The sequence below is a fragment of the Apus apus genome, chromosome 1 (genome assembly GCF_020740795.1).
Source record: "Apus apus isolate bApuApu2 chromosome 1, bApuApu2.pri.cur, whole genome shotgun sequence".
NCBI classification, from domain to species: domain Eukaryota; kingdom Metazoa; phylum Chordata; class Aves; order Apodiformes; family Apodidae; genus Apus; species Apus apus.
In genome coordinates, this window is record NC_067282.1 from 106,059,059 (window position 1) to 106,078,678 (window position 19,620).

The window sequence follows — 19,620 nt, forward strand, 5'->3', positions numbered from 1 at the left end:
AACCCCCCTGCATGGGCAGGGACACCTTCCCCTAGATCAGGTTGCTCAGAGCCCCATCCAGACTGGTCTTGAACACTGCCAGAGATGGGGCTTCCACAACTTCCCTGGGCAACCTGTTGCAGTGTCTCACCATCCTCACACTAAGGAATTTCCTCCTAATGTCTAATCTAAATCTCCCCTCTTCCAGTTTTGAACCATTACCCTTTGTCCTCTCACTACAAGCCCTTGAAAAAAATCCCTCCCCAGCTTTCCTATAGACCCACTTCAGGTACCGGAAGACTGCTGTAAGGTCTCTTCAGAGCCTTCTCTTCTCCAGATGGGACAGCCTCAATTCGCTCAGCCTGTCTTTGTTGGGGAGGTGCTCCAGCCCTCGGATCATATTCATGGCCGTTCTCTGGACTTTCTCCATAAGCTCCATTCCTTCTAATGTTGGAGGCCCCAGCATTGAACACAGTACTCCAGGTGGGGTCTCATGAGAGCTGAGTTAAGGGGGAGAATCACCTCCCTTGACCTGCTGGCTATGCTGCTTTTGATGCAGCGCAGGACACGGTTGGCTTTCTGGGCTGCAAGCCCAAATTGCCAGCTCATGTTGAGCTTCTTGTCCACCATTACCCCTGAGTCCTTCTCCTCCAGGTTGTTTACAATCCATTCTCCACCCAACCTGTATTTGTGCTTGCCATTGCCACAACCCAGGTGCAGGACCTTGCACTTGGCCTGGTCGAATTTAATGGAGTTTGCACGAGCCCATTTCTCAAGCCTGCCAAGGTCCCTCTGGGTGGCATCCCTCTCTTCCAGTGTGTAAACCTCACCACACACTTTGGTGTCATCAGCAAACTCGCTGAGGGTGCACTCAATGCCACTATCCATATCCTCAACAAAGATGTTAAATAGCACCAGTCCAAGTATCGACCCTGGGGGAACACCACTTGTCACAGGTCTTCATTTGGACATTGAGCTCCTGATCACCACTCTTTGAGTACAACCATCCAGCCAGTTCCTTACCCAACAGGTAGTCCATCCATCAAATCTTTACCGTTCCAGTTTCGACACCATGATGTCATGCGGGTCAGTGTCGAAGGCTTTGCACAGGTCCAGGTAGATGACGTCAGTTGCTCTGACTTTGTCCACCTATGCCGTGACCCCATTAGTCAGGCAGGATTTGCCCTTGGTGAAGCTGTGTTGGCCATCACCTATAACCCCTTTGTTTTCCACATGCCTTAGCAGAGCCTTCAGGAGGATCTAATCCATGATCTTGCTGGGCACAGAGGGGAGACTGACTCATGCGTGACAAATTTGGTGGCCTTTTCTGATGGGGTCACAGCATTGATGGAGAAGAGAAGAGCAATTGACATGATCTACCTGGACTTCTGCAAAGCATTTAACACTGTTTTGCTGACATACTTTTGGAAAAGCTATCATTTGTATTGTTCTTTTAACAAAACTAGATTAAGCTGAAACGACTGGAGAGGGGGAAAAGCAAAAGAGATTTCCCCATTACACTTTTGATTTGATTCATTATTTACTGTCTGTATAATTTCAGCTGCTGGCACCTCAGCAAATCAAACATTTACAGAATTTATATGGTTTTCTCTCTGATGTATGAATAAACCTTTTTTTATCCTTGAGCCTGAAATTCTTAAAGGCAGTTAAAATTGGGTGCTTTATGAAATTGCCAGTACTTTTTCAAGCAATACTTATTCTGACTTCATTTTTGAGGCAGTAAATTTTGTTTTACCAAGAGAAGCTTGTTTAAAATGCTGGGCTTTAAAACTTTTCATTAAAGATAAAAACTCAGGTAAACAGTAAAATAAAGGTGAAAATAATAGACACTCAGGCATTAAAATATCATCTGTATTCTAGTTTTGACTTTCCAGAGTTTGTGATTTTGCTCTAGTTTAATTTTGTGTTGTTATTAGAAGTAGTTAATTGTACTTACGTATTCCTTGCAGAAGATGCCTGGAGTTCTAAGCATTGCTTTCCCCAAAAATGGAGTTGATTTTTTTTATTTTTTTTTTTTTTAGTATGTGATACTGTAGCTAATGTTAGGATAGCATTTCACTAGATACAGTGTGAGGTATGTAGTACTTGCATACTATGACCTAGTAGGCATTACCTGTATTTGAAAATTCATGTCTTTGAAATGTTATCCCTAGTTGTGCTTAAGCTAGGCTGGATTGCAGCTTCAGTTGAATGCTTGTTGAACACTGAGTAGTGGCTTTTTCTTTTGCTATTTGATAATAATAGGTGTCCATTCTTACTCCTAGAACAACAACAACCTAGATGCCTGTTGTCGAGCCCTTGCACAAGAGAGCAACAAATACTTATATATGGAGTACCATAGCCCTGATGACACCAGAATGAATAGAAATAGCCTTTTGCACATTAATCTGGGTATTCATCCTCATACCAGCTATCATGCAGGGGATGGAGCTCAACTTAATGGTGGTCGTACACTGGTACACAGTTCAAGCGATGGACATATTGATCCACAACGCACAGCAGGTAAACAGCTGATATGCTTAGTTCAAGAACCACATTCTGCTCCCGCTGTTGTGGCAGCTTCTCCTAGTTACAATCCATTTTTCATGAATGACCAGAATAGAAATGCAGCTACTCCTCCTCCACAGCCATCTTCCATACAACCAGGAATGAACACGTCTGCTATGCAAGGCCCTCCTCCCACTTATATGCACATACCTCGGTACAGTACAAATCCCATTACTGTTACAGTATCACAAAACCTCCCCTCTGGACAGAGTGTACCCAGAGCTCTACAAATTCTTCCACAGATTCCAAGCAATCCTTATGGGACTCCTGGGTCTATTTATATAAGACAAACATCTCAAAGTTCTTCAGGACGACAGACTCCTCAGAATACACAGTGGCATTCATCGCCACAGGGCCCAGTTCCACATTATACTCCCCGTCCTCTACCTGTGTATCCACATCAACAGAACTACCAACCTTCTCAGTATTCTCCTAAACAACCCCAGATCCCTCAGTCAGCTTTTCGATCACCACCGGCATCCCAGTGTCCTTCTCCCTTTGGGTCTCCTCAACACCAAGTTCAGCCTCCTCAGTTGGGTCATCAGAGTTCACATGTTTTCATGCCTCCTAGTCCTTCAACTGTGCCACCCCATCCGTATCAGCAAGCATCCCAGACTTTTCAAAAACAAGGCGTATCGTATCTTCCTCCTTTTGCTGGACCTAGTTTATCCAAAGGTTCCATGAATAAAATAGAAATTACAGTTGAGCCACCACAAAGACCTGGGACTGCAATGAACAGAAGTCCTTCACCAATAAGTAATCAACCGTCTCAACGAAACCAGCACCAGCTGTATACAGCCACTACTCCTCCTTCAAGCTCTCCATCAAGAGGTATGTCAGGTCAGCCCAAACCTCCATTTAGTGTTAATCCAGTATATATTACCTACACTCAACCAACTGGACCTACAGGTGCACCAACACAGTCTCCTCGGGTAATGGTATCTCAGCCAAACCCAACCATTTTTAAAATCACAGTAGGTCGAGCACCGACTGAGAATCTTTTAAATTTAGTGGACCAAGAAGAGCGTTCTGCAGCACCAGAACCTATTCAGCCTATTTCTGTAATCCCAGGATCTGGAGGAGAAAAAGGAAGCCATAAGTATCAGAGAAGTTCTAGTTCTGGATCAGACGACTACGCTTACACTCAAGGTAAATGTTTAATCCTGCTTATTGTAAAATGCATTTTCATCTTGATTTTGCTACATACTGAGAATTTTTGAACCTTTACAGAGAAGAATAGAAATAGCGCCGAAAATCATCTAATGAGAGCATTTGTTCTGACTTGTCATTTTTTTACCAAATTTCAGTGTAATACATGATTTTGCAGGTTTTTAAAGTTTCTATTATTTCTTAAAAGAAAACACTGCAGCTAAGAAGAGTAAGTTCATGTGCTCTGTGTCCATTTTGTAAATGCTGCATTGAAAAAATGTCGTGGATTTTCTTATTTTTTTTAATTTTTTTCCATACTCGAGTTCTTCATAAAACCTGAAGCACTAACTTCCTCAGGGAATTTGAATCAGATTTGTTTTAGATGGAAGAGTATTAAGAGTAAAAGAGGATTGCAGCCAGAAGTACTTTGGGCGTCAATACAAAGAAATTTTTCTTGTTTTGAAAGGTATTACAGTAATTATTTTGAAGAACTTAATCAAAAGTTCACTTCTTCCACTTACAGTTTTCAAAGAGAAGGAACAGGTTGGCAGAAAAAAAATAGGATGTATGTTCTTCTTAAAGATAGAACATAGTATTAATGTCATGTATAAGTGCAGAATTAAGTAATTTTGTAAAAAAAATATTACAATGGTGAAATTTGACCTTTAGCTGAAAATTACTTTGATCAGAGCAATGTGCTTTATAGATTTGAAACATTTAAAACTTAGCAGATTAATGAGTCTGCAAGCATTTGGACCAGTCATATCAGTAGCAATTATTTTAAAAGTCTGCTTTTTTTTCTGGGTTTTTTTGAAGAAGAGGCTGTTTCTCCATTGCTCTGTCTAGCCTTCCTTTCACTTTAGAGAGCTGAAATAATGGTTATAATGATGCCCTGTAGTTCTTGATTTCTTATTTTGCTTTGTGTCTTCGTAGCTATTCCAACTCATCAACAAAGCTGTTCTCTACCTGGTAGACCCAATTAGCAATGTTATGTACAGAGAACAAGTACTAGTAGGTCTGTAGCTCCAAGACCATGTGCTTTGTTTGGTAGTGTTTCTATTACAGCTTCATGAAAGATTCTCAGTTATGAGAGACAACTATAAGTAGCTTCATATAACTGAGAAAAACATATTCTGAAATGTACAAATATGTTTGTATATTTGATAGCTTTATGTATTTGAAAAACAAAACCAATAAAACTTGTTAGTATATGCTTTTTGGGACATCTGCTTTTGTGGCAGTAACTTCCACAAGTGGGACTTTATCACTGCCTTTGGTAGTGCTGCACTCTTGATTCTTCATAGAAATAAATTGTAGAAGAATAAACACTATATTATTTACTACCATAAAGGACTAAAAAGAGTGTATATTTAACAGCTTAATAGATGGAACAAGTTTGTCTAATTTTCATTTGAATGTGAAACATGGTGAAAAGTATTACCAAAAATCCGTTCTAGTGTTTGTTCTTCCACTGTTCGTTGTAGCTTGAGTCACTTTTGATGAGTTATATTAGAATATAATGCAAATGTATGTAATGTTGTCATATCAGATGTTGAATTGGAGGAGTCACACAAAGGCAAGGTGGAATATCTTACAGCTTTTTAAAAATTCTGTGATCTCTTAAACTACTCAGATGACTTAATGTTACTTTAGAAAATAGGGAAGTTTTGTTCAGTAGAACTAGTGCCTGTACTATAAAAACATCTGATGTTAATCTTGGATAGGATTTGCAATGTTTATTCTTTGGCCATGAATTGGTGGGTCCATTAAAAATCCAAAGTATAGTGCTACTTTTTTTTTTTTTTTTTTTCCCCACAGAAGGCTGACATAGTAAAAAAAACCCAAAACAAAACACTGACATTTTCATGCTCCTGGATTTTAGGGGTTTTTTTAATCCCAGTAAACTCTGTTGTATTGTTATTTACTTTTCTAACTTTTATTCTAGCTAGTATGCAAATATTCTCAAGATATTATGTGTTTTTTCTTTGCATGTGTTGGGTAGGGGTGAAGAAGAGGGCAGGTGCTGGCTAGTGCTTTGTATCAAATAGCATTTTGCAGATTCTATAGTGTCTTCATAAATTTGAACAGTTGCTGAAATACTGTTACATCAGCAGGGTGCTTGTCTGAATACCCATAATATACTGCTCTCATTTTTCTCAGTCCTAGTAGACTTCAATTGGGTACAAATGGCCAGGTCAGAAAGTGCTAAGCATTATACTAATTAACTTGGCTAGTTTTGTGTCATGATGAAATGATGAGAAATACTCTTACTTCAGAAATTGAATATTATTTTCTAGCTACTCAAAATTCTCTCTTTCTTTGTCTGCTCTGGGAGACCAACATCAGCTTGTGACTGAGAGTCATAAATTTCAGTACCATCACAAAAAAAAGTCAATTATTAACAGCGGTGAGAGGTTAGAGGATAAGCAAATCAGTTCTGTTGTAGACTTAAAGATTTGGAAGCACCTGAGCTGCCTCTACTTTCTGTTTCTGATTTCTCTAGTCTGTTTTATTAGACTTCTATAGTTTTGCCTTTGAGCACTAGGGAACTGATAGTATTGAGAATTACAGTACTCTCTGAAAAGCTAAGGCTACTTAAAGTTATTATAGCATAATCTGTAATAACAGGGAAAAAACCAACAATTCAGGACTGACACTTGGCTAATGTCTTACGGCTTGTGTGTCAGCTGTTACAGAGCACTGGATATGAAGTATGTGTTACCTTCTGATTTTACCTCTGGTATTTTTTGTATTAGTATTTTTTTTGTCAGTACAGTATTAATATAACTAGGTTGCTGTTTCATCCTGAGAAGATGTCTCCTTGTACAGGTGCCTTTGTATTTTTGAGACGAGAAAGACCAAATGCAAAAAAAGAAGCTTTGACCAAAATGGTAATATCAACTTCAAGTTACTGTCTAAAATGTGTTTTTATTCTGGATTAACTTTGTTCTAAATTGTAGTTCATTTGGCATGAAAGCATCTTCACACTGATACTTGGCTGCATGTTTATGATCACTTTTTTTTTCCAGAAAGGTCACTCATGAATATTATGCATAAGTTAAGAATTAAATTTTCCAGGTTTTTGTGTGCTAGTAACTATTTCTTCCATGTAAAATATTAGCATTGTTGTTACATCAACGAGCAAGGATGGAGAGATTAGCAAAGGAACTGAAGATTGAGAAAGAAGAGCTTGAACGCCTGAAAGCCGAAGTCAATGGTATGGAGCATGATCTAATGCAGAGGCGACTTCGGAGAGTTAGCTGTACAACTGCAATTCCAACAGTAAGCAATTTGTTAGTATTTTAATTCAAGATACAAAATTATTTTTTATGTTTTCATGAAATAAAATACTATACAAAAAATATTTTGGGGTACAAAATCTTCAATCTTTAGAGGCATTGTTTTGTACATTCTTGGCTTTTCACAAGCCAGTTCTTATAATTTAAGAAACAGATATGTCTGTTCTTAATGTTTACAACAGAATTTCTGAGACTCGTATACAGATGCTTTTCTGCATCACAGAACTGAATAGTTACTTTCATAACAACCTATGAAAGTGTATGTCCAAGTTTGTTAAAAAGAGGCTGTCAGATACGGCTAGGTGTTCATGCAGCAAAGTTCCACTTTTTTTTTTTTTTTAAGGTATTTGTTATATTGAGTTATTTTGTTGTTTGAGTAGTTGCATCTCCTAGACAACCTTTTTCCCATTTGGTATGTGCAGGATGTGCCAAGTAAGTTTTCAGCGGCAGTATTGACCCAAATAGTTGACACCTCTCTCCTCTTTTCTTTGTTGATTCTTCTCTGTGCGACTTTCACCTGCAAGTGACTCTAAGCCTAAACATCTGTATGGGTCTGATAAGAGAATTAATCTGACTGAAAAATAACTTCCACTTAGTGCAGTTGTTGCCAGATCAGTTCAGACTGACTTGCTGTGTTGTCATAAACAACGCATACAGATGTAGGCTGAAAGGCATAGTAGGGGTGTTAGCTGCTTAACTAGCATGTCTGCTGTATGTCTTACCTGTCTCAGGGCAGCATTTGGCAGGAATGCAGAGGTACTGTCTGAGTGTGGAAGGATGAGGTTAGGAAAGTCAAAGCCTGACCAGAGTTGAATCTGGCATGGGATATTAAAGGCAAAAAAAAAGGGGGGCTTTGATTGTTACATAGATGGCAAAAGGAAGGTTAGCAAAAATGTCTGCTCATTGCCCAACAAGACCTGGCTACCTAGGACGTGGAAAAGGCTGAGATACTGAATGCCTTCTTTGTCTCAGTCCTTACAGGCCTTCCCCAGAGACCCTGGGGAGTATCTAGAGCAAGGGAGGTATACCCTTTGTGGATGAGGATCAGGTCAGGGAATATTTAATCAAAGCAGTCATGAGTTCATGATCCTGGATGGAATACACCCATGAGTGCTAAGGGAGCTATAAGATATAGTTGCAAGGCCACTCTAGATAGTGTTTGATTGATAATGATATTTGAGAGAAGTTCCTGAAGATTAGAGGAGAGTAAATGTCACTCTTGTGTTCAAGGAGGACCCAGGGAACTTACAGGCTGGTCAGCATCAGCTTAATACCTGGGAAAAGTGATGAAGCAAGTAATCCTGGACACCATTTCCATGCACATGAAGGACAATGAAGTGGTCAGCATGGATTGACCAAGGGGGAGTCAAGCTTGACCAATTCCATAAACTTCTAGGTTGAAAAGACTGGCCTGGTACATGAGGGGAGAGCAGTGGTTATTGTCTATGTAGACTTCAGTAAGGCTTTTTCAACATTGTCTTTTGTAAGATCTTCATAGAGAAGGAAATTAATTATGGGCTGGGTGATCAGACAGTGAGATAGATGTAAAACTGGCTGAACAGCCAGGCCAAAGGTGTGGTAATCGTGGCACAATGTCTGGTTGGAGACCAGTAACTAGTGCTGTACTGCAGGGATCAATACAGGGTCTGATCCCTTTTAAATCTTCCTTTGTGAGCAGGATGATGGGGCAATGTACCCTCAGTAAGTAGTGACACAAAAGTGGGAGAGCTGTGCTGCCATTAAGAGAGACCTCAAAAAGCTGAAGAAATGAACTGGCAGGAGCCTCATGCCATTCAGCAAAGGGGAGTACTAAGTTTTGCTCTTGAGGAGGAACAGTTGCATGCACTGAGGGTGAACCAACTGGAAGGCAGTTTTGCGGAAAAGGCCCTGGGTGGTTCTGGTGGAGACCAAGCTGAATATGACAGCAGTGTGACAAAGAAGGCCAGTGGTATCCTGAGCTGCATCTGGAGTATTGTCTTCAAGGAGAGAAGTGTTCCCCTTTCCCTTTTTTATTCAGCACTGGTGAGGCTGCACTTGGAGCATGGTGTCCAGGAGTGGGCTCCCCAATATGAGAGGGACACGGTCATACTGGAGAATCCAGTGAAGATCCACAAAGACGAAAGGACTGAAGCAGCTCTCCTGTGAGAACAGGCTGAAAGAGCCAGAGCTGTTCAACCTGGGGAATGTTCAGGGGGAATCTTATAAAACTATATAAATACCTGAAGGCAGGGTGCTTTTTCCACTGGTGCCCAGTGACAGGACCAGAGGCAATGTGCACAAACTGAAACACAGCAGGGGTCCCTCTGAACATCAGGAACCACTTATTTTACTGTGTGATTTACTGAACACTGGCACAGGTTGCCCCAGAGTGGTTGTGGAGTCTCCATCCTTTGAGAAGGTCAAAATTCATCTGCTGTCTGGGCAGAGGGGTTCAGCCAGATGACCTCCAGAGATCCCTTCCAACCTGAAATGTTCTGTGATTTTGTGACTTGATGCTGGAATATATCCTAGGATAGGATTGTTATTCCTGTGTACATGTTAGTAATCACCACTGCTAGCATTAAGAAGACTTGTAGTAACTTGTGATTTCTTCATAATATGCAACTATAGGACTTAAATACCTGATTATTCTTTTAAGACTAGGTACTGTCTTGCAGCATTGAACAACATAAGTATACTGGGCTAGAATGTTTGACATGTTGGAGCTCTGTAGTATGATGCAAATAAAAAAAATTCTGACCTTGTTCAGTTACAGTCAAGTAATAATGTGAACTGCAGCTCGTATTCAGTTTCCTGATAATGTAAAAACATATAGCAAGTTAGGAACTTATGCAGAATTTTTTAAGGTGCATGGTTTTATAAACATGAGATCAGCTATATCTTCTTACTAATTCATTTTAATGTTATGTAACTTGTTCATTTTTGTTGGTTTGGTTTGTTTTCCTCCTCAAATGTCCATAGAATAACATTTTTTGAGGGATTGGGTTGGGGGAACAGGGCAGAGCGAAATCTTGGCTATTTTTCTTTAGTGCCTTATCTATACTGTTTTTAATAAAGCTGTTAGAAATAACATTGCTGTATCTATGTTATGTCATATAAATGACTGACTTTCTCACAATTACTATTTTGGGTTCTTTTCTCTCTAGCCTGAGGAAATGACCAGATTGAGAAGCCTCAACAGACAGCTCCAGATAAATGTTGACTGTACACTGAAAGAAGTTGATCTCCTTCAATCTAGAGGTACAGAAACAATAGTTTTTAAAAAGCATAATATAAATATGAGCAGGAGTCTTAATCTCCTTGAAGGGTGGGAAGGCTCTATAGAGGAACCTGGTCAGGCTGGATCAATGGACCAGGGCCAGTCGTATGAGGTTCAACAAGGCCAAGTGTTGGATCCTGCACTTGGGTCACAACAACCCCATGCAGCGCTACAGGCTGGGGGAAGAGTGACTGGAAAGCTGCCCAGCAGAAAAGGACGTGGGGATGTAGGTCAACACCTGGCTTAACATGAGCCAGCCGTGTGCCCAAGTGGCCAAGAAGGCCAATGGCATCCTGGTTTGTATTACAAATAGTGGGACTAAGGAAGTGATTGTCCCCTTGTACTTTGCCTTGGTGAGGCCACACCTTGAATCCTTATGTTCAGCTCTGGACCCCCCACTGCAAGGACAGACATTGAGGTGCTGGAGTGTGTCCAGAGAAGGGCAACCAAGCTTGTGAAGGGTCTAGAGCACAAGTCTTAGGAGGAGCAGCTGGGGGAACTGGGGTTGTTTAGCTTGGAGAAGAGGAGGCTGAGGGGAGACCTTATCACTCTCTACAACTGAAAGGAGGTTGTAGCCAGGAGCCAGGTGGGTATTGATCCTTTCTCCCAAGTAACAAGTAATAGGATAAAAGGAAGTAGCCTCAAGTTATGCCAGGGGAGGTTTAGATGGGATATTAGGAAAAATTTCACCAAAAGGGTTGTCAGGCACTGGAACACACTGCTCAGGGAAGTGGTGGAGTCATCACCTCTGGAGGTATTAAAGACATATAGAGGTATTAAAGACATGTAGATGTAGTGCTTAGGGATATGGTCAAGAGCAAATTTTTAAACAAAATACCCCATAATGAAGGTTCATTACTTAAATTTTCTACTTTTTCTGACAAATGCTCTGACCAACTAATACAAATCAGAACTAGACATTGCAGCCAAGAAGCTGGCAAACAGAAACCTACTTCAGTCTTTAAAAATCCTCTTTCTGCAACAGACACTTGACATGAATACAATCCAATAGATTAGAATATGCATAGTTCTCCTTTTGTACCAAGAATGTGTCCCACAGAGTGATTTCTGTTTTCACATATTTTTAAAGCACTACAGAACATTGAGTGGAGGTGGTTTTTCAAAATGGGATTAGTGTGCTAAAAAGTGCTAGAATTAACACAAAACTGAAAATATGTGACAAAAGACTGCTCAGGAAAAGCCTAATATATAATGTCATAATATAAAGATATATAATAAAAGATACAAAAAGATTTTTATAATCTGAACCCTCTAGATGTTCATATCACTGGCATAGGTATGTAAATAACCTTGGAGTTACACTTGCTTGCTTTTCTGACAGGGAACTTTGATCCGAAAGCCACATGTAACTTCTATGATAACATAGAGCCTGGTCCTGTTGTGCCACCAAAGCCATATAAAAAGGGTAAGTCAATGAACGAGCATTGATTTATCTAATCTGGATTGAGAAAGCTTTTCTTTTGTTTAAACAAAGCAAAACAAAAACCTGTGCTGACAGGATGCAATTCTAATTATTACAACTTTTTCTACATATAGAAACAAAACCAGAACATTGTTACGTAAGTGCAGGAAGCCTGGCTACGACTTGTTTTCCTCAGGCAAATGAATATTCTGTTAATATGTTGTTTGTAAATACTGTTATTTACTATTAGAAAAGGAATTGAAAATATACAAATTTCTGCGTTTACTTGAGCTTCCTAATTACATTCTTTTTTAAGTACTTGTAGGTTAAAAGCTGTGTCAGGTGTGTTTGGCTGTCTTCTAATGCATGTTGTTACAGTTTTATAGTTTAGTTGGGATCTTTTATGCAAGTTGTATTGGTCACAGCAGCTTTTTAAAATTTGCATTTATATTTTTAATATTATTTTAACTTGACTGGTCACACTGCATCTACTCTTGTGCAGAGTTTGAATTTCACAGTAGCCCTGAAGTTTTTAGCACAGCAAGAGCTTCAGATGTTTTCAGGAACAAGACAGAACACATTTACTCACATCTGTCTAAAGACATAAGTGTGCCACTTGTGCAAGTTCATTACTCGTTTTTGAAATTTTCTGTGCTAATTGTATAATGTCTAGCATTCATATCCAGCTGAGGACACTTCAGTTTTACGTAAGCACAGGAGCTCTGTGTTCAGTTTCACTTTTTGCCCAGTGGAGATTGAGTCAGTACACCCGGAGTGGCTCAGCTCACCGTCAGCAGACACCTAGTGGTCGTGGAGCTCAGTAGCACTCTAAACGCCCGTAGTTTTAGTTGTGATTTTAGGGTAGAATCCTACTTCAAGTATATCCTGGTTTTTTTTCCTTCCCAAAATTTGTTAAAAGAATGGTTTCAGATGTTAGAAGGCATTTAAAAATTTCCACTATCTTTCTTTTGAAGTAGCCAGTCTAAGATCCTGTGCTCTAATATAGAGAAGACAGTGGTCTTTTCACTGAAAATGTTATGTTTGATAAGTTATATAATATTGTGTCTCCTCTTACTGTAACTAGAATGTACTAAAATGATCAGTTGAAAACTGTCACAGTTTGACTCAGGATCGGCAATTAAACCAGACACTTTAAATGGGGTCCTGACCAACAGAAAGCTTTTGAGCAGATTAAAAAGGAAAATTGGCTTTGTCCTGGCTCAATCCAGGACAGAAAGAAGTCACTCTACTGAATCAGTAATCATGTAGTCTCCCCAGACATAAAAATTTTGAAGTAATTTCAAGTTGCTTATAAGCATTGACAAAGGTTTTTGTAGTTGAATTTTTAATTCATATAAGGAATTTTTTCTCCCTCTTTCAAAGCAATTATTTTACCCTTCAATAAAATTAAATGCTTGGTATGTGGAAATGTAAAAGAAAGCGAAGGCCCAGAACTACTGCTTGTGGTTAAAAAACAAAACAAAAACAAACCAACAATACTGTGATGTGTTCCTTGCATAGGTGATAGTGTCCAGAAAAGACAGTAGCAGCAGGTGAGTAGCAGCATGAAGGCAGCTGCCTGGATTAATGTTAAATTGCAGTGGTTATGTGGTTGATTTAAGGCACTGCTACTTCACGATGCTTGAAGAGATTGTCTTAAATACACTAGCCTATTTGATTTATTTTTTCGAAGCAAAATAACCTGCAAAACTTGCATGATATAAATTATTTTATTTGGCAATTGGAAAGACAGTGTCTTACAAGGATTTGTACAATTTTTATGGCTACCTGCCTCATTTTGTCTGTCAGCTTACTAGAGATCATTTTTAGGGGTGTTGTACTGTATTCTGAGCTTGGCTTTTAACATGGAGCTGTCAAAATATTTTTTTTTTCTTAAAAATTCCATTTCCATCATATCCAGCTGTTGAAGGTGTGGGCAGACAAACAGGGATGGGCAGACAAGGTTCTGCTCTGTGCTGCTATCTGGCCAGTCAACGAAAAGGCAGTCTAGTGCCCACACTACTTGCTTAGAAGGAATTTCTTGAGGTCAAGCTCTGTTAATGTGACTACTCAACTTCTGGACTGCAGAGGGTTTGCATCTAAGTAAGGCAGTTACTTTTATTTTCTTTAAGTATGTCCCTGAAGACAAATCTAAGTACTATTTACACTAACTTTGTCATCAGCCATCTGCTAGATTTCTTAGCTGATGACAGCAGTGTCTGCACTTTGAATTACAAATTGCAGTCCTTTTTTATAACATATGTTCTTGTTTAATTAAGCTGTTCTACAGATGTTTGTTTAGCAGATGAGTATTTTAACCTTACCTTCTAGGTATGTGTGCTAATGTTGTTTTGAATATTAACATTTTGTAAGATGTTGTGTTTCCACATCCTAGAAGTATTTGTCACTTTTAGTAGATAACCTAAGGTCTTCAAGTGGTGGTAGGAATCATTGGAAAACCCGAGTCTTTCTGTGGGTTAAAACTTAACGTATGATTTACATGCATACTGATTTTATGAATGGAAACAGACTTAAGCCCTGCTTTACATACACACATCCCTGCTGCAAAACCACGAGGAAGAAAAACAATACTTTGTTTTGAAACAGGCCTACTGTTTTATTTTTATATTGTATTTTCTTCAGCCTGGAAAAATGCGGGGAAAAGATGCAGAAAACTTATCATCTGTTTGAAGGCACTAATTTAAAAGTAGTCTTTCACTTGAGGTAAAGTAGGGTTATTGGATTTCAGAATTTGGTAATAGACTGACTTCACAGGTTTACATACAGCATTCCTTAAGAGAATGATGTTGCAGTGCCAGTAACAAACTTTTAAGTACCTTTTGAGCTGTTAAACCTTTAGCAGTATCAGTGACCTCAAGTGATGACTGCTGTTTGTATTTTTAATGTACTATGGTTAAGTGACTCTTCACCGAAGTTAAATACTTCAAATATTCATATTTCACAAACTGAATTAGATGTGCTTAAGCAGAAGACCTTTAATGTTACCTAAGTGGGAAGGTTTCCCCTTCAATTTTAAGACAGTGTGTCTAATGAGGTGACAAACAAGTAGTATAATCTTGCCTATCATCCTTCTCTTCTGAAATAAAAAAAAAAAAATGTTTTCCTTTGGCTTTTTTTTAGAGCACCAAAACAGCTCTAAACAGACTCCACGGACTCAGCCAAGAGATGAAGATTTTGAAGGGGCTCCATGGAATTGTGATAGCTGCACCTTTCTAAATCACCCAGCACTAAATCGCTGTGAGCAGTGTGAAATGCCACGATACACCTGAAAATCAGGAAGGGCTGCACTGAGTTGAAAAGAGGCTCTCAAGCCAACAGCTGTAGAAGAAGAAGGAAACATGGGGAACCTTTTAGTCCATCTGCCCAGCCTTTGCCAGTCAACAGTCTTCATATTGCAAGGGGTGGAATAATGCATTAAGATGTTTCTGCTTGTGCTACACTAAAACTAAATAAATTAAGGGTGAAACTATTTCTTACCCCATTGCAGTGAGCAAAGCAGAAAATGAAACCTGAAAATGTAAAAGGATTAATATTGGGAAGAATGTATACAGGAAAGCAAATAACTACCGGTGTTTAGTCCTGTGGTTATAGTTACTGCTTAGTGGCTCTGAAAAAAACCAAACACCTGTTGTTTTTGGGTTTGGGGTTTTTTGTTGTTGTTTTTTTTTTTTAAATTATAGGACTCTTAGTAATGGTGTGAAATGTTACACTCAACCAGAAAAACTGAAGAGCCAGAGCTGACTTAACCTGACCACAGCTAGCTGGAAAACAAAGGCTCCCTGTGCTTATAGATTGTAAGCTACTGAAAAAGAAGACAGGTAAATGCAATGTATAAAAAACAAGGAGAAGGGTATTTGTAATTGCTGCTTTTTTTCAGGGTAACTTATGTCTACAAAAATTGCTGTTTGAAATAGTAGCCTAAGGTGACTAAATGAGAATACTGTATGAGTGTTACAGAGAGTTTAATTAGAGGTAATTTTTTACAATCCCTTTTGCTTGTGCAGTGCTCACTTGGCTGTGTCAACACTGGTAATAAACTAAGAATGAATTCTACCGTATTACAGATGAAAATACTGCTGCATGCTTTCATTAGACTGTCATGTTTCAAAGCTAAAAATATGCTTTTATATACAACAATCTTCTGAGCCTGTGCTCTTTAGCAGCACAGCGACATATGCCAAACACAGACTACTCCAAATTTGGCTTGGAAGACTTGAACTCAGCCATGGTTGTGTATGAGAAGAGTGTGTACCTAGTTCCTTAGGCCTTTTCAGCTTCCAATTTGTGAAGAATTCATTATGTTTACAGCACAGACGGTACTTTGTGCCCCAGTTCAAAGTTAGCTGAAAAAGAATTAATCACTTAGCTCTTCAGTAAAGGTTTATTTGCACATTGTTAATAAACCAGCCTGTATAAAACAGCAGATGCCAGATCCTGAAAAATTACACACTGCATCATTTTAATTTTGGTCAGAAAATATTTGCCGCAGGTTGAGAAACACGACTTGCAACTGAAAAGCATACTGGTACTTTATGCATATGATATATTGTGTTATAAAGGTGATGTTCAATTTGTTTGAATGCTTCAGGTTGCTGTAATAAAGCACTCAATACTTGTGAAATCGAACTTGGGTTTGGGCAGCTGAATGATTGTTACTCACCTGTGCAAATGCGTTGGATGTTCTTGTGTACTGGTCAGAAGCTGGTACAGTGCATTAGAGGTTTTATAGTATAACTTTGTCAAGATTCAGAGACACAACCAAGTACATCAGCTGAGTTATGGTAATTGATTTTGCAACTGTGAGGCAAAATGTGCTAACTGAACCTTACCAGAAGAGATTTAAACTACTCTGTTTTAAATCATTCTTAGCTCATTGCAGCCACATCCATATGGTCAATTACCAGAATTCACTTGATGTGTGATAACATATTAAGCTGTGGTAGAACAATCATGTGTCTGAATTCTTATTTAAAATCAAGAAGCGTTTGTAAGGGATGAGTGGAGGAGAACTCATCTTGACCACACTGCTCAATCTAATGTCTTCTCTTGCTGCAGTTTATGAAGATAACAGTCAAAAATGTACTGTGATCTTAGATGAGGAACCAATACTTTATCTGGCATTTTTCACTATGTTATTGCACTAATTTAATCTTCAGCATCATTTAAAATAAGCTAAGAGATCTCTAGCAGTCAGTGTGCGTGACTGATGAGCAAAACAAAGACAAAGGCATCAGAGATAGTTTTCCTTCATCTCTTCTTTCCTCATGGTTTGTATTTCTGTGTGGGGAGCTCATCACATGTGTAAAGGGGTAAAAAAAATTACTGTCAAATTAAGTTAGAATATTAATTTTGTTTATGTAAGTGGACAGTATGACAAAACTGATATGACTAGAAAATAGATGGGTAAAGGAATTATACCTAGGATAAGCAGCACTATTGCTATTATCAGCTGTATAATGAATTACTTAAAACAATACCAGTAACTTCATGAGTTTTCTATCGTGATGCCTTTGCCTTTGTATTATTTCAATTTTCTGTTGATTTGTACTTCTGTTGAAGTTCTAGAAGCTTTTGTTTTTGCTGGAATTACAAAATGATAGCAACTGAAATGACAGTCAGCAAATGAGAGTAGGTGTGTCATGTACCAATACAGTTCTGCCGTTTTTGGACAGAATACATGCTACTTTTGAAAGTGGGTGGGATTCATGCAGTCCAGTAATTCCCTAAGCTGTAATAAAAATAAATGGAGACTTGCTAATCTTAGCCACAGCTTCACCAGAGGAAGAGAAGGAAGGCTGCCCTGACAGCAAGATACTTTTTGGAAGATGGAGTGCTGTTAAATTGCAAATTATTTCCTTTGTACCAGTAATTTTACTCCAGTTTTTCAATTGCTCTCATTTGTTGCTAATACAAAAAAACCCCAACCCTCTTCTGTTGTATTCTTTTACTTGTAAATGCCCATACTCTAGTAGTAAAGACATTACATGGTGCTTGAATATTTTTAGTTTGATAGAATGTAAGTTGTGCTTTGAATAATGGAAGATCCATTTTCCTTCTGAAAGCAGGTGATGCTGTTCACACCCCAACTGAATTTTAGATTATGCCAAAAAGATTGGTTTATGTAATATTTATTGAATGCACATAAAACCCTAATGTCAGCAGGCATACAAAATGCACTGTATTGTATAAAATGTGTGTGTGTGAATGGTGGGATGCTGATGCCATTGTGCTGAATTACTGCACTACTTGTGTTTTCTTATTTTCCTCAATGATTGAGCTTTCCCTCAACCATGCTACTAGAGTGGTAGAATTTGTAACTGACTTGGACATTCAGATATTCACAATTATTTCACTGTTCATTGAGATTTTATAAAGCTTATTTTTTATTTACTGCGCTATCAAGATGAATTCTCTTTAATTATGAAATACTACTGTAGTTCTTTAAAAGTTGATTTAGAATGAGGCTTGTGGAAAATTATTCAGAACATAGTAAACCAAAAGAAATCTTGAACTGTGGATCTACTTTTAATTTTATGTAACTATTAGTCTTGTTTGGGTGAAGAGGAAAGGGGTGGGAAGTCAAGCAAAAGGAAGTACTTTGTAAAATGTAGTCGTAGATCAGATTGAGTTGTGTATCTGTGTGTCTGTGGTATGTGTGTGTTTCCCTTGAAAAATGGGAGGTGTGGTGAAAAAAGGTGTAATAATTCTTAAAAGAGCTGGTCTCAGAACTTTCTGATTATGATATGCTACTAAATCACTTTAAAAAAAAAAAAAAAAAAAACACAAACAAACATTTTCTTTCAGTTATTTTATCTGTCCCAGTTATACATCTCTGATTTCAATTTCTAAATACTTTTAATATTGATTGTAAAACCCCTTGAAACCGAAATAAAAATACTTCAGCTGAAATGGGGACAAAACAAAATAAAACCAATAAAGAATGTTTTAAAAAAGAATGTGAGAATATTAAATATGTTAAAAAGAAGCTTGTCATCAGGATGATACTTTTTGTTTTAAAATACAGTGGTGTACCCTAGAATGTGAAAATTACTATCCTGAGGAGGAGCAGACAGTTGGACATAATTCATCAGCTTGTTTGGTACCACGGAATTTATGTGGTCTGTACTACAATTGACTCTAAATCCCATAAAGAAAGAAGACATGCACAGATATCACATCTCATAGTCAGTACTGTTTCTATGTGCTGCTCCATTTGTTTTGTTTCAAAATGTCAATATTAGATGAAGCTAGCCATGACTGAATTTTTCCAGATTTCTTCAGTTTGGGGCTTTCATTGCTGTTTATGTCCATAAATATTAATGCAAATATTTTTCTTGGTTTTGAATAATCAGAAATCAGTTGAGTTAATGCAATATTATAATCCTGGATTTTCAGTACCTTTGAAACCGATTTTAAAAACCTGTGTTCTTGAAACTTATTTATTTATGGTGGCACCAGTGTATCTATTTCCATATTTCCTGCTGTGTGAAAACCTGTTAAAATTTTTCATTAAAAGAGGAAGACACGATCTTGTTTAATCCTGTAAATACGGTGTCTACATTCTAGATTTGTGTATGCTGTGAATGAACTTATTACTAAGAGATGAAATTGTATACAAGCATTCAGAGGCTATGCATGCATGGTACCTCCGGAAAGTGCATACTCCAAGTTGCAGATTCCTGCAGAAATAAATTAATAAAACTAAGCAAACATCACATCCTGCATTTGTTCTTGTATGTAGTAGGAAACATTTTTTAAAATATAGCTTTGGTTTTTTGTAGTTGGATTGTTTGTTTCTGGTCTTCTCCTTGAACCCATAGGTATAGGAAATTTGTTTCAGAGTTCTTGAGGTTTTCTTTTTGATGGTCACTATGATTCTCATTAGGCAATTACTCATTATTGAACTGGGGTCCAAATCCTGC

General features: G+C 38.2%; 1 protein-coding gene across 4 annotated transcripts in view; it reads left to right on the forward strand.

Annotated features, from left to right (window-relative positions):
• TAB3 (TGF-beta activated kinase 1 (MAP3K7) binding protein 3) overlaps positions 1-19,413 on the forward strand; it is a 47,948-nt gene extending 28,535 nt beyond the window's left edge. For 2 of the 4 annotated variants that reach the window (XM_051627045.1, XM_051627035.1), the window contains exons 3-7: positions 2,265-3,696; positions 6,818-6,978; positions 10,142-10,235; positions 11,597-11,680; positions 14,819-19,413. In XM_051627045.1, coding sequence (XP_051483005.1) covers positions 2,265-3,696; positions 6,818-6,978; positions 10,142-10,235; positions 11,597-11,680; positions 14,819-14,967 — 1,920 coding nt within the window. In that variant the 3' untranslated portion in view covers positions 14,968-19,413. Of the gene's footprint in view, positions 1-2,264; positions 3,697-6,817; positions 6,990-10,141; positions 10,236-11,596; positions 11,681-13,198; positions 13,231-14,818 lie in introns of those variants that run through there. The other 2 variants (XM_051627051.1, XR_007890271.1) reach the window with 2 other exon arrangements.
• The last annotated feature ends 207 nt before the right edge of the window (positions 19,414-19,620 follow it).